Source organism: Lates calcarifer, unplaced genomic scaffold (genome assembly GCF_001640805.2).
Source record: "Lates calcarifer isolate ASB-BC8 unplaced genomic scaffold, TLL_Latcal_v3 _unitig_2390_quiver_865, whole genome shotgun sequence".
NCBI lineage: Eukaryota > Metazoa > Chordata > Actinopteri > Centropomidae > Lates > Lates calcarifer.
Genome location: NW_026116182.1, coordinates 10,001 through 21,726, shown reverse-complemented (window position 1 = coordinate 21,726; position 11,726 = coordinate 10,001). Strand labels below are relative to the sequence as shown.

Genomic DNA, 11,726 nt, shown 5'->3' with positions numbered 1-11,726 from the left:
ACCGAATGAAAACAGTCTCTCGTTTATTTCATGTTGTAAAATCCACTGTTTACATCAATATGTTTTCATCGTCTGGATGACGGTTTGTGATCTTACAGCCAAGACAAATCCAGGACCTGGTTCCAAAACCAGAACTGGTCCACAAAAGACTCAGACTCTATGAACCTCCTCTACACCTACACAAGAACCAGGTCAGAGAGTCTGGAGAGAGTTTAGTGGTCGAACAGCAGTGGACAGACCAACAGGACTTCAGTGGACTGGACTCCAAACCAAAGACCAGATCAACACCTGACTTTAGAGGCAGAACCAGTTAACACAGGTGTTTCTATTAATATGTCCACCTCATTAATCTCAACGAGTGCAGGCTGAGTAACAGAAACTCTCTGAAACAGTCTGAGCTCAGGCTGCACAGTTAAACAAACGTGATCAAACACTTCCTGAACTAACAGCCAATCACAGAGCAGGAAACCAGACGACTGATCATGTGATGTCTCAGATTCAGGACGGCTGATGTTAAATGTCCTTCAGAGAGTGAGGGAGACACTGTCCAACCAGCTGTAAACTCACCACACACTGCAGCAGGACGACTGGATGAACAACACTGACCTCAGTGAATCCACGTCCTCGTCCTGAGTCCACAACAGAGACGTTTCCCTGCTCGTCTCCGTCTCCATCCAGCTCCCAGACGCTAACACAATACAACCACATCTGATCTGATCTGATGTCTGAGGCCACTCTGAGTGACAGCAGCTCTGTTGGTTTCATTTGGTTTCAGCTTTTCCTCCAGGAGATGAAGAGAGACTCAGCAGCAGTTTAACAGGAAGTGGAAACAGAGACCTGGTTATTTCCTGTAAAGATTCAAACCTTCATGAAGGAGGATTATTACAGGACTGCTGGATCAGTACTCAGGTTCAGCAGACTCAGTTCTTATAACTGACACCTCAGATCCAACATGGCTGCCACTGCATCACAGTTCTGTCTCACTCTCTCTTCATAAACAGCAACAGACAAAGAAAAGTTCTTTACTCACCTGTTGTGGTTTTCATTGTTTTTTAAAAAGGTGTGCTTCACTCACATGACTGATCAGCTGTTTCCACTTCCTCTTCACAAAAGACGAAGAAGAAGAAGAAGAAGCAGAAGAAGAAGAAACAGTATCTGGCGTCTTTTATAACGTCTGAGAACACGGCGGTTTGAAACGTCCTGAATCCTCTCTCAGTGTTTCTCTCAGTTTCTTCTATGTTTTTTTGGTGATTGCTGAACAACTTCCTGTTTCCTGTTCCTGGCCTCTCCTTCTTCTTCTACTCTGTTAATTCCAGCTCTGTGTGACGTGGCCTATAGCGCCACCTTCTGACGACACGACACAGCCTCGAAGTTCAGTTTAAATTCGTTTGACAGCTTCATGGAAACAGATTAAAAACTGATCACATGATCAATAATTACTGATCACTGGTGTCAGACTGCACCTTCAGTACTCAGATCTGCTTCAGTAAAAGTACTGACACCACAGAGTACAAATACTCATTACAAATAAAAGTCCTGACAGTCCTTAGACACAGAGTTCCTCAAGGTTCTGGTCTTGGATCAGATTCACCTTGTATTTGCTTCCTTTAGGAAACGTTCATTGTTATGCAGATGATGCTCTATTATCTATTATTATATATGATAGTATATTTGTTAAAGAAGCTGATGAAACCAATCAGTGAGTTAAAGTTGAAGCTTGAAGGACATTAAGACCTGGATGACCTGCAACTGTCTGATATGAAGCTCAGACAGAATCAGCAGCTCAGTTATAGTTATATTGAGCTGTAAACTGAGCAGAGGAGGCTCAGTGACGCCTCTTAACATTCACAACAACAGAAACAGTCTGAGTCTGAGCTGGACCAGGATCCAGATGGAGACCTGGACTCTGGTCTCTCCTCCTCCTCCTCCTCCTCCTGCTCCTGCCTCCTCTGTCTCTGTGCTCAGACTCTTCTGCCATCTAGTGGTCTTCTGTCCGTACTGCATCTGCTCCGTCCTGCTGGTGTCCATCTGCTGCAGCAGGAAGACAGGAAACAAACCAGCCGTCTCCATGGAGACGACCCCACCTGTTGGAGGAGGAGGAGGATGACATCACTGCTGATGTCACCATCAGTTCAGTCTTATTGATCAGTGATGGACTCATGCAGCTGCTTCTCTGCAGGAAACCATGAAGCTGCGGTTCAGACTCAGGAGTTTTTCCTCCTGAGTCTGAACCGGTTTGGTTCCTGACTCCAAACCGTCTCATTCCCTTCACTGGTTCTACTTGGTCTTCTCTGGTCTGGCTCAGGTTCTGCTCCCTGTCTGCTTTCCTTCCTCTGTGTTAATGAGTGAATGAGCTGCTCTGAGTCTTCTACAGAGACTGGATGGATCAGATCACCCTGCTGGACTGTGACGGACTGTGACTCTTTATGAGGAACACCATGGTGATGATGAGGATCAGAGTCCACACCTGTGTCACAGTTAATGTGCTGTTTCACTGCTGATGTTTGATGTCTCATTCAGTTTCTGCTGCTGAACTGTAACAGATTATTCTGCAGCTTCATATCTGATGTTGGAGCAGGTTAATGCTGCTTATTACCTGAGGAAACACACTGAACACTGAGGTCTTCATCACTGATGGTGTGTGTGTGTGGCAGTAATCAGTCGTGGACCAGCACAGGTAGCAAACAGCTGATTTATTCACCTGTAGAATGATGCTGACTGATGGTGCAGAACAGTTAAATACAAACTCATGCAAAGCTTCACTGCAACAGCTCGATGCCGACTCAGCGTCCGACTGCTCGAACTGACAAACGCCAAGAGGAAGAAAAACCCGTCCATCGACTCGTCAGAAAGAAAAAGAAGAAGCGGCTCATGCTCGGTGCTGGAGGCCGTGGTCGCCGTGACGACGCAGCATCGTTCAGTCTCTGCCTATGAAAAGCACGCCGTATCAAAACAGAGGCGGGAAACAGCAGCAGCAGCTGTTGTTGTTGTTGTTGTTGCTGTCGTTGTTGTTGTTGTTGTTGTTGCTGTCGTTGTTGTTGTTGTTGTTGTTGTTGTTGTTGCAGTGCTGCTCCGTCAGCACCGCCGTGAAAAGTACCGGACACGTTAAAATACGGTTTGAAGGGAACCCCCCCCAACCCCCCCCCCCCCCCCGCTGGTCTGACCTCTGACATCAGTAGCACACAGGTGATGTCATCAGTGACGTCACTGCCTTCCTTTAACAAAGGAAGTAAACGGAGCCATGTTTGATTCAGTCATGTTTAGTGTTTCTGCTTCATCTGAGGTCAGAGGTCAGAGGTCAGAGGTCATGGAGGGAGGGGGGGCGGGGGCTCCTTAAGACTCGACTCTTACAGTCTGTGCAGCACACACACTCACACACACGCGCTCACACACTCACATTAACAGTTCATGCTGTAATAAATAAAAACCACCTTTAGAATATAGATCTCTATCTCTATACGTTTCTATATGTGACTGTTTAAATATATTTAGTAGCTTTGTCAGAATCATGTACATGTTGAAGTCCACAGACTCCAAACAAAGAGCTCCGCTCAGCCAGCGCCCGCACCTGCACAGGTAAACAGCAGTGGATCATGGGAAGGAGGAGAAACACTGATCCTGTCAGGGTTCCTTCTGCCCTGAGCTTCGTCTCCCAGGAGACAGGGACGAGCTGAACACAGCCTTATGGTTTTCACGTTAATCTACACGTTCAGTGACGCTGAGAGAATCAGCAGAGTCAGAGTCCGTCCTGCTTCCTGTCAGACACTGCTCAGGGCAACACAACCTCAGCTACACCCTGCCTGTGAGACAGAGAGGAGGGCGAGACGCTTCTGAACGAAGCTCCTTCTAAGCTGCAGACAGACAGCTACATTCACCCAGGACAGACAGACAGACAGACAGACAGAAGAAGAGTTGGGGTAAGGCGTCTCTCTGTCTCTCTGTCCTTCTCTCCATCAGTCGTTTCTTTTCTTTATACATCAGAGTAACACCTCTCCCCCTCCTCCTCCTCCAGGAGATGAAGGAGGGATGAAGTGGTCTAAGTGGTCAGTCCTCTCCTCTCCAGCTCCCTCGTCTGCTTCAGCTCTTTAATCCTGCAGAGACACAAACCAGGAGGAGACGAGTCACAGCGAGTCACAGCGAGTCAGGTGGAGTCAGACAGAGCAGCAGCCCGCTCAGACTCGGACTCAGACTCAGACTCAGACTCAGACAGGAAATGAAGGTGAAGAAGAAGAAGGCCGTGTGTTACCTGTGTCTGCAGCGTCTCAGGAACCTCATGATCTTCCTCGCTGCCTGGTCCTGTTTCTTGGTCAGGAACGAGCCCCTGATACAAACATGATCCACATCAGTCACCAGTCAAAGCCTGCTCCTTCTCAGCTACACTGACGTTACAGCTGCCTCACTTCCTGTGACCACTGTGTCAAATTAAAAGCCCTCTAGTTAAATCAGTGACGCCTCTCCTGCAGGGCTGCTGACACCGACAGGTAGAACAGGTGAGACGACTCCTGAGCTACTCTCAGTGGTCAGCAGTTTCTGCTGTGTCAGCGGCCTGCAGCAGAGGACGTGGTCCAGGACTAAGCTGCAGCTGGGTTCTTACTTGATCTTGGGGTTGTGGCTGGCGGCGCCCCTCGGGGCCTGTTTGAGTCGCTCGTACTCCTTGTAGCTGCGGTAGTACTGCTGGATGAGGACGGCCGCCCGCCGGCTCTGCTGGAAACGCTTCTGCTCGTAGTACGACCTGAACTTGGACTGGATCAAGATGGCCGCCTGGGTCATCTTCTTGTAGAGGGCGTACTGAGGAGCGAGGAGGGCACTGTTAGTGTTTGTTTACAGGACGGACACACAAACACAAACAGGAAGTGAGCTCTCAGGGGAGCTGACGCAGGACGGAGGGAAGAGGAAGAGAAGCAGCGAGCTCTGAGGACCGATCGATCATCTATCAATGACATCGGCTCGTACTGAACGTCTGACTCACATCTGTGACTGACCTGACACACAGCACACAGCACACGGCCGAACGTATGTGGACACCACTGAACCGTACCCGCTCCGACACCAGAAACGCTCACACACACATGGTTCACACTTTAAACAGGTCACATGACCTCAGAGTCTTCCAGGTTAAATCTTCATGTTGATGCTGTTACAGTTTTTATGAAATCACTGTTTCAATTTCATGTTCAGAGTTTATAATGTAACTATATAACTTATAACTCTGAACATTTTACCATAAAAATCTGATTCAAACCTCTTTTAATTCCCACAGTTTCCAACCTACACAGACACTTTCTATATGAAGACGTAGAGAAATGTGTCCTCTCTCACCCAGTGTGACTCCCATTGTCACATGACTCACAGTTTGTGAATAAATCTCCTCCAAACACAGAGAGCGCTGACCCACAGTCCCATAGACTGCCATGTTAAACTGAGCTCTGAAGCTCTGTTTTAAAACTGTGACGGAGCCTAAACCGTAAACAGGACGTCCACATATAAAACATCAGAGTCTTCACTGAAGCTCTGTGGAGCTCAGAGCGGAGACTCTGATTGGCTGATCAGACGTCCACATACTTCTGTCCATGTGAGTTTAAGAGGGAGGAATGATCCACTGATTCACACACACACACACACACAGATGAAGTGACTACACATCACTACAGCTACTGTCAGACATATTACCTTCAGAGCTATCCATGTTAGCTAGCCAGAGAGAGAGAGAGAGGTAGAGAGACACAGCAGGTTAGTTCAGTGTTAGTGAAGCCTGAGGACAAACTGAGTGCACGAACAACACACACACATGAACACACACCTGTTTGTACTTCCTGTAGCACCTCTGGATGACGGCTGCAGCCATGTCCTGCTGCTCCTTCAGCCTCCGCCCCTGACGACAGACCACAGGCTGTCACTCACAGGTCAGCAGCTACACATCAACATGCACTCCCTGCCTTTGGCCTGCAGGGGGCAGCGTGACGCCACCACGCTCACCTTGTATCTCCTGAAGGCGTTCTGGATGATCCTGGCCGCCTCGTACAGCTCCCTCTGCTCGCCGTCCGTCAGCGTCAGCAGGGCAAAGTCTCTCTCCATCTTCCCGTTGGCCGAGGCGTTCAGGAACTCCGCCCACGCCGCAGACGACGGGGGGCGGAGCCTCTGGAGGGCCAGTGCGCTGAGGGGCGAGGGGGGGCACACCCGCCTGCAAGAACACACACACACACACACAGATCCCTTCATACTTGTGTTCTCATCTGGCGATAAAGCTCAGGTAACAGGTCTCCATGGTAACACACTCTCACCTGGGCGGGGAGTGCGTGTGGGCGTCGACCGTGTCCAGGTAAGTCGCCAGCCAGGTGTCCTGGATGGCGGGGTTGTCCCGTCTCTCTCTGAGCGGTGACTCCGCCCCCCTGGGGAAGTCCTCCTGTTTGATTCGCTCCGGGGTCGCCTCGATGATCTGCTCTGCCAGCGTCGCCATGTCGACCTGTGGTGTAACCATAGCGACAGGACCTCAGGACACCTGGTTACTGAGCGTGTCTGTGTGTGTGCTGCTGTGTGTTGACTGCGTACCTGCAGCACCTCCTCCTCCAGGTACTCCTCCTCCTCGCCTTCGTTCTCGGCGTTCTCGCTGTAGCTCAGCAGCTGCTCCTCCAGCGTCGCCGCTGCGTGCGCCCGCCGCCCGCCCGCCGCCACGGGTGCGTAGGTGTGCGTGAGGCCAGGTGAGGCGCTCTCGTACTCCATGAGGTACAGAGGAGAGTCTGTGGAGCCGCCGGGGTTCAAACCTGTGACACGGATCAGTGATCAGACGGCTGCGTTTATTCAGAGAGGAAAACGTGGCGCTGAGAGAATCAGCTCACCTGTGTTACCTGGGCTGAACCCGGCGCGTGGCTCCTCCCCCCACATGGACACAGCAGGGAGAGAGGAGAGAGGGAGGGAGGAGGCAGAGGGGGGGGACACAGGCAGCGAGGAGGAGGAGGAGGAGGAGGGAGAAGAGGGGGAGGAAGGGGAGGTGTCCATGGGGGCGGGGCCACTGGAGTAGGCAGAGCTCGGGGAGGGGGAGGAGGGGTCGCTGGGGGAGGGGAGGCTGCTGGAGGAGCTCAGACCTGCGGGGGGGGAGGGGGAGAGAGTTACAGCCAATCAGAGCGTAGAGTCGTGTCAGGTGATCGGCAGCAGGTGTGTGTGTTACCTGTGTCCGGGCTGGTGGACAGAGGAGACGGGGGCAGGTGAGGCTGTGGCGTGGCCGGCGTGTGTGTGTCCCTGGGCGTCGTGTGTGTCGTGTGCTGCGTGTGCAGCTCCTCCAGCGCCGTGGCGAGGCGGGTGTGTCCTCGTGACCGGGCCACGGCGAGCGGCAGGCGTCCCAGCGAATCAGGGATCCCCAGAGCCAGACGGTTCCAGCTGTACAGGAGCTCCGCCGCCCTCTGGTGGCCGAGAGCACACGCCCACATCTGGAAGACACACACACAACACGGGGCGTTACCTGGACGCACCTGAGCAGTGCAGGTAACGACGGCAACGGTGCTGGTGCAGCGTGGCGGTTTTACCAGCGGGGTGCAGGAGAAGTGGTCGACGTTGAGAGGATCCACTTCCTGTTCCAGGTCCAGACTGTCGCTGTTCACAGTCCTGCAACACGACAACACGTCAGACTGAACACCTGCACGGACCAGGTGGACAGGTGTGTGTGAGGAGTGTGTGAGGTTGTACCTCCAGTGGATCAGAGTGTGTATCAGGTGTGTGTATCCCTGTGCAGCAGCCAGGTGGAGCAGCGTCATCCCGCGGTGACGGACAGGAGTGATGCAGCCTCTCTGCTCCTGCTCCTGCTCCTCCTCCTCCTCCTCCTCCTCCCCATCGTCCGACCCTCATCATCCGCTCACACACTCCCACAATCCTCCTCTCAAACCACTGAGAGGACTGACACACACACACACACACACACACACACACGGACAGACAGTGATGTCACACACCAGCAGTAATGATGTCACAGTGATGTCACATGTTTAACCTGGTCTAACCCAGGCTAACCCCCCCCCTCAGCTGGTAGGAAACATTACATTCATAACTCCCCCCTCCCCTCCAGTTTTTCCCTCTGACTCTCCCTGGCATTGCCCCCCTCCCCCCCCCGTGTGACGCACATGGGCGAGCTGAGGCTATAAATGACTGACAGCAGAGAGAGGGAGCAGCCTCTGTGTTGTCAGTCACCCAGCTGAGCGTGACCTCTGACCTCTGACCTCTGACCTCAGGCTGGATCATACAGGAGTGTTAGTGAGAGGTCAGAGCAGACAGTTCCCATGGAAACTGTGCAGAGACTCAGAGACAGTGAAGCTGGGATTGTGGGAATCAGGTGTGCTGTCGGTTTAACCCGAGTGTGTGACAGACGAACAGACGTGTTGACGAGGAGCAGCAGTCGACAGGTGAGCGAGCTGCAGCTCTAATTGTCTGAGTGAAGGTCAGGTCTCTGTGTGCGTCTCCGTCACACTGAGTCTATTTTAACCCGAGGACTCGTCTGCCAAACTCCCCATGACATCAGAGAGAGTCTCTGCGGCTCGGCTCAGCAGAGCTCACACTGCAGAGATGTTTGAAAGGGATTTTCCATTCAGCTTCATTTGTCCTTCTTAACCTGTTTCCCCACCAGAGCTCAGCTGAATGTAATCTGATCAGCTGCTGTGGCCCCACGCTCCTGCTCCGTCTCTGCACGCTGCCACTCAGACGCTGATCAATCTGATCCTGTTTGACCGGATCCCTGATCATCTCATGAATCCACAGGCACAGGTTCAACTCTGAGGCTGTGAGGTCAGGAACCTGCTTTAGAGCGTCAGTGTCCTCACCTGTTCATGCTCCTCAGGTAAAGGTGGAGGAGGGGGCGTTGCCAGGTGGTTGCCGTGCTGATGTTGATGTTGCTGCTGTTGCTGCTGCTGGTTGTTGTTGTCACGAGCGGCCATCTCTGCCATCCTGCGCTCCATCTGCTCCAACCGCTCCAGGATGGACATCCTGAACTGATTATCTGCAGAGACAACGCTCAGAGTGAGACCTCCTCCTCCTCCTGACCTCACCTGAACCAACACTGGATCCTACAATTCCCATGATGCACCTGGACACAGCCCGGAAGTTAGAACACCACTGTTCTGATGTTTGAAGTAAGAAGCTAATGTTAGGCTATAAACCAACTACACCACGGTCACATGACGTCAACGTCTCCACCACTAAGCTTCCAACTGGTCATTTCATTTAGCTCTGAGCTCTTCTACAAAAGCCTTTCTTCTTAGAAAGTTAGTGAGAGTTTGAAAGAGCGTGAGTAGAAACACAACGAGGCTGTAAAGGTGGACTGGTGAGTAGATGGGTTTTCATGTTAACGTCCCCAGACAACCTCTGTAGTCTCATTTAGACACTCGTTAGCAACCGCCTTTTTTAAGACACGGAAAAGCTTCAAACATCAGGAGTGGGGGATTTACTGACCCATTTTATGTTGGAGGAATAAAACCTGAAAATGTCTCAGACCTTATTTCAGACATTTAACCAGAAACAAAACTGTATTAAAGTCCACACCTGTACTTTATGACACAGACTGATGACGTCACTGTAAACTGAAAAGGATGAGCTGTGTGTGTGTGTGTGTGTGTGTGTGTGTGTGTGTGTTGTCTGTTTTAAGAGTCTCAGACATTTAAACATTTTGGTCCCCACAAACCTGTCAGACCTCACAGGCCCTACAAATGTAGTAACCCCCCCCCCCCCCCACACACACACACACCACCCCCTCCCGTCCCCTCCCCCACCACTCACTCACACCCTGTCTCAGATGGAAACTATCTCGACTGACTTCAATCACCTGCCGCCTGGCACAGAGTCAGTGTGGGAGGAAATAAAAGCAGACTCCCTAATATAGCCTGATACACTGTGACCTGGAGTACACACACACACACACACTCACACACACACACACACTCACACTCACACACACTCACACTCACACACACACACACTCACACTCACACACACACACACACACACTCACACACACACGGGGGACTCCCTGGTGTCTCACAGCTCCAACACTCAGTCTCATGATCAGTCACTTCACCCTGGTTCAGTCTGATTAACTAATTTGTCGTTAAAGGAGCAGAAACTGACACAAATCAACAAAGACACAAAAATGTTGTTGTTTTGTGTCTCTTTGAGTCTCTTTGTGTCTCTTTGTGTCTCTTTGTGTCTCTTTGTGTCTCTTTGTGTCTCTGAGGCCGATATAGGAGGGTGGGGGTCTGTCACTAAGACCAGGGGTCAACTGTCTGATGATCTGTCCACACCTGGACAACAGGCAGCTAAAAGAGAAATACTGTCCTGTGACTGGACGAGCGTCTCCTCACAGGTAGGACACGTACTGTAAGACACCTGCAGACCCTCTTAGTGACTTTGTTCTTCTGTAGCTTCTCTTAACGAAGCAAAGCTAAAATAGTCAGTGGAAAGTGTGAGGAGGACGAAGGTGACGTCCTGACGAAGGACAAACGTCTAATCTTTGATGAAGAGGTCACGTTAATGGACAATCTGACTCTGAGGATACAAGAAGCAAAAAGACGTTTCAAAGTTTAAAAGCAGAGCTGTGACTTCTCAGGGCCTGAGGTCTGATCTACCTTTAATACACTGGGTCACTCTGATATTTAACATTTAAAAACGTTAGGACATTAATCCTGTTGCAGCAGGTTCAGCTCAATCCTACAGGCTGCAAACATTACTTCTTACAGGACATATGAGTTTATGATGATGTGATTTAAAAACCACAGTACGTTGGATAATCGTTAACATCCTGAGTGACTGAATAAACACAGTCACAGTCCTGTACTGATTTCATGTTCAATCGCCACAAGGGGGAGCCCTGCGTCTTTGGAGCTCCCGTCTCCATGACAACCATCCAGCTCTGTTCAGGTAAACCGTTACTGTCAGTTACTGAACGAACAGTGTTTATCTTAATGTTTGTTACGTACTGATACTGTTTTGCTGTTTGGCTAACGTTGCCAGGTAACGTTAGCCAGGTAACGTTAGCGATGTAGCTAAACAGAACAGCGCTCCGTCAGCGTTGTAATGTTAAATGATTTCAGTGTGTTTGGAGCCAGTTTAATAGTTTATACTGCTCCTTCTGTCAGATTTTATTCTTTTTTAGCGTTGGTTTTGTTTTCTTTTGCTTGTTTTCAGTTTTGTATTCTGTCTTGTAGAACACGTTGTAGCTGGTCTTTAACAGGTGCTACATAAATTAAATTAGTATTATTATTAGATCAGATTTGAGGAGAGGATGGAAAAACTGAATTTCCAGGGAAGTTGTTGTTGTTGGAAATGTTAGTGACGGGTTAATTAATCAATTAGCTGATCAACAGGAAGTTTTTCAAGCAAAAATGTCTTTCTCCCTCGCGTGCTGCTCGTCTTTAGAGTCTGACCCAGAGACCCAGAGACGGTTCAGTTTAGACATTTGGTCGGAAACCAGATGTTTTAAGATGCAACATCAGGATTTATAAAAATGTGACTTTTCACTGCTTTAAAACAGATCGATCATTAATCGTAAAAACAACCTGACAAACAAATGATCTTCACTTCATCGCATCGACTTCACCAACAGTTTCATCTGTAGGAGGTTGCCGTGGTTACTGAGCAGCTGTGTAACCATGACAACCACTACAGGAACACACACACACACACACACAGCTCGTCCTACCGACTCCATCCTGCTGCTGTGTGTCGTCTCGCTGTCGTTCGTCCATCTTCTG

The 11,726-nt window shown here is 50.3% G+C and overlaps 1 protein-coding gene and 1 long non-coding RNA gene across 2 annotated transcripts in view; both read right to left on the bottom strand.

The window, feature by feature from the left end:
* Positions 1 to 9: 9 nt before the first annotated feature.
* LOC127140185 (uncharacterized) lies at positions 10 to 1,841 on the bottom strand. The gene is made up of 2 exons (XR_007810544.1): positions 1,031 to 1,841; positions 10 to 848 (listed from the first exon to the last, which is right to left on the bottom strand). It is a non-coding gene; the product is annotated as an uncharacterized LOC127140185 (long non-coding RNA).
* An 835-nt stretch (positions 1,842 to 2,676) lies between these two features.
* The window catches only part of LOC108892734 (calmodulin-binding transcription activator 2-like), a 17,966-nt gene continuing 8,916 nt past the window's right edge, over positions 2,677 to 11,726 (bottom strand). Inside the window, 13 exon segments of the mRNA XM_051068095.1 lie at positions 2,677 to 4,091; positions 4,247 to 4,321; positions 4,595 to 4,788; positions 5,801 to 5,872; positions 5,977 to 6,181; positions 6,282 to 6,463; positions 6,550 to 6,761; positions 6,837 to 7,082; positions 7,166 to 7,424; positions 7,521 to 7,599; positions 7,681 to 7,763; positions 7,765 to 7,887; positions 8,805 to 8,980. Coding sequence (XP_050924052.1) covers positions 4,037 to 4,091; positions 4,247 to 4,321; positions 4,595 to 4,788; positions 5,801 to 5,872; positions 5,977 to 6,181; positions 6,282 to 6,463; positions 6,550 to 6,761; positions 6,837 to 7,082; positions 7,166 to 7,424; positions 7,521 to 7,599; positions 7,681 to 7,763; positions 7,765 to 7,887; positions 8,805 to 8,980 — 1,961 coding nt within the window. The 3' untranslated portion in view covers positions 2,677 to 4,036.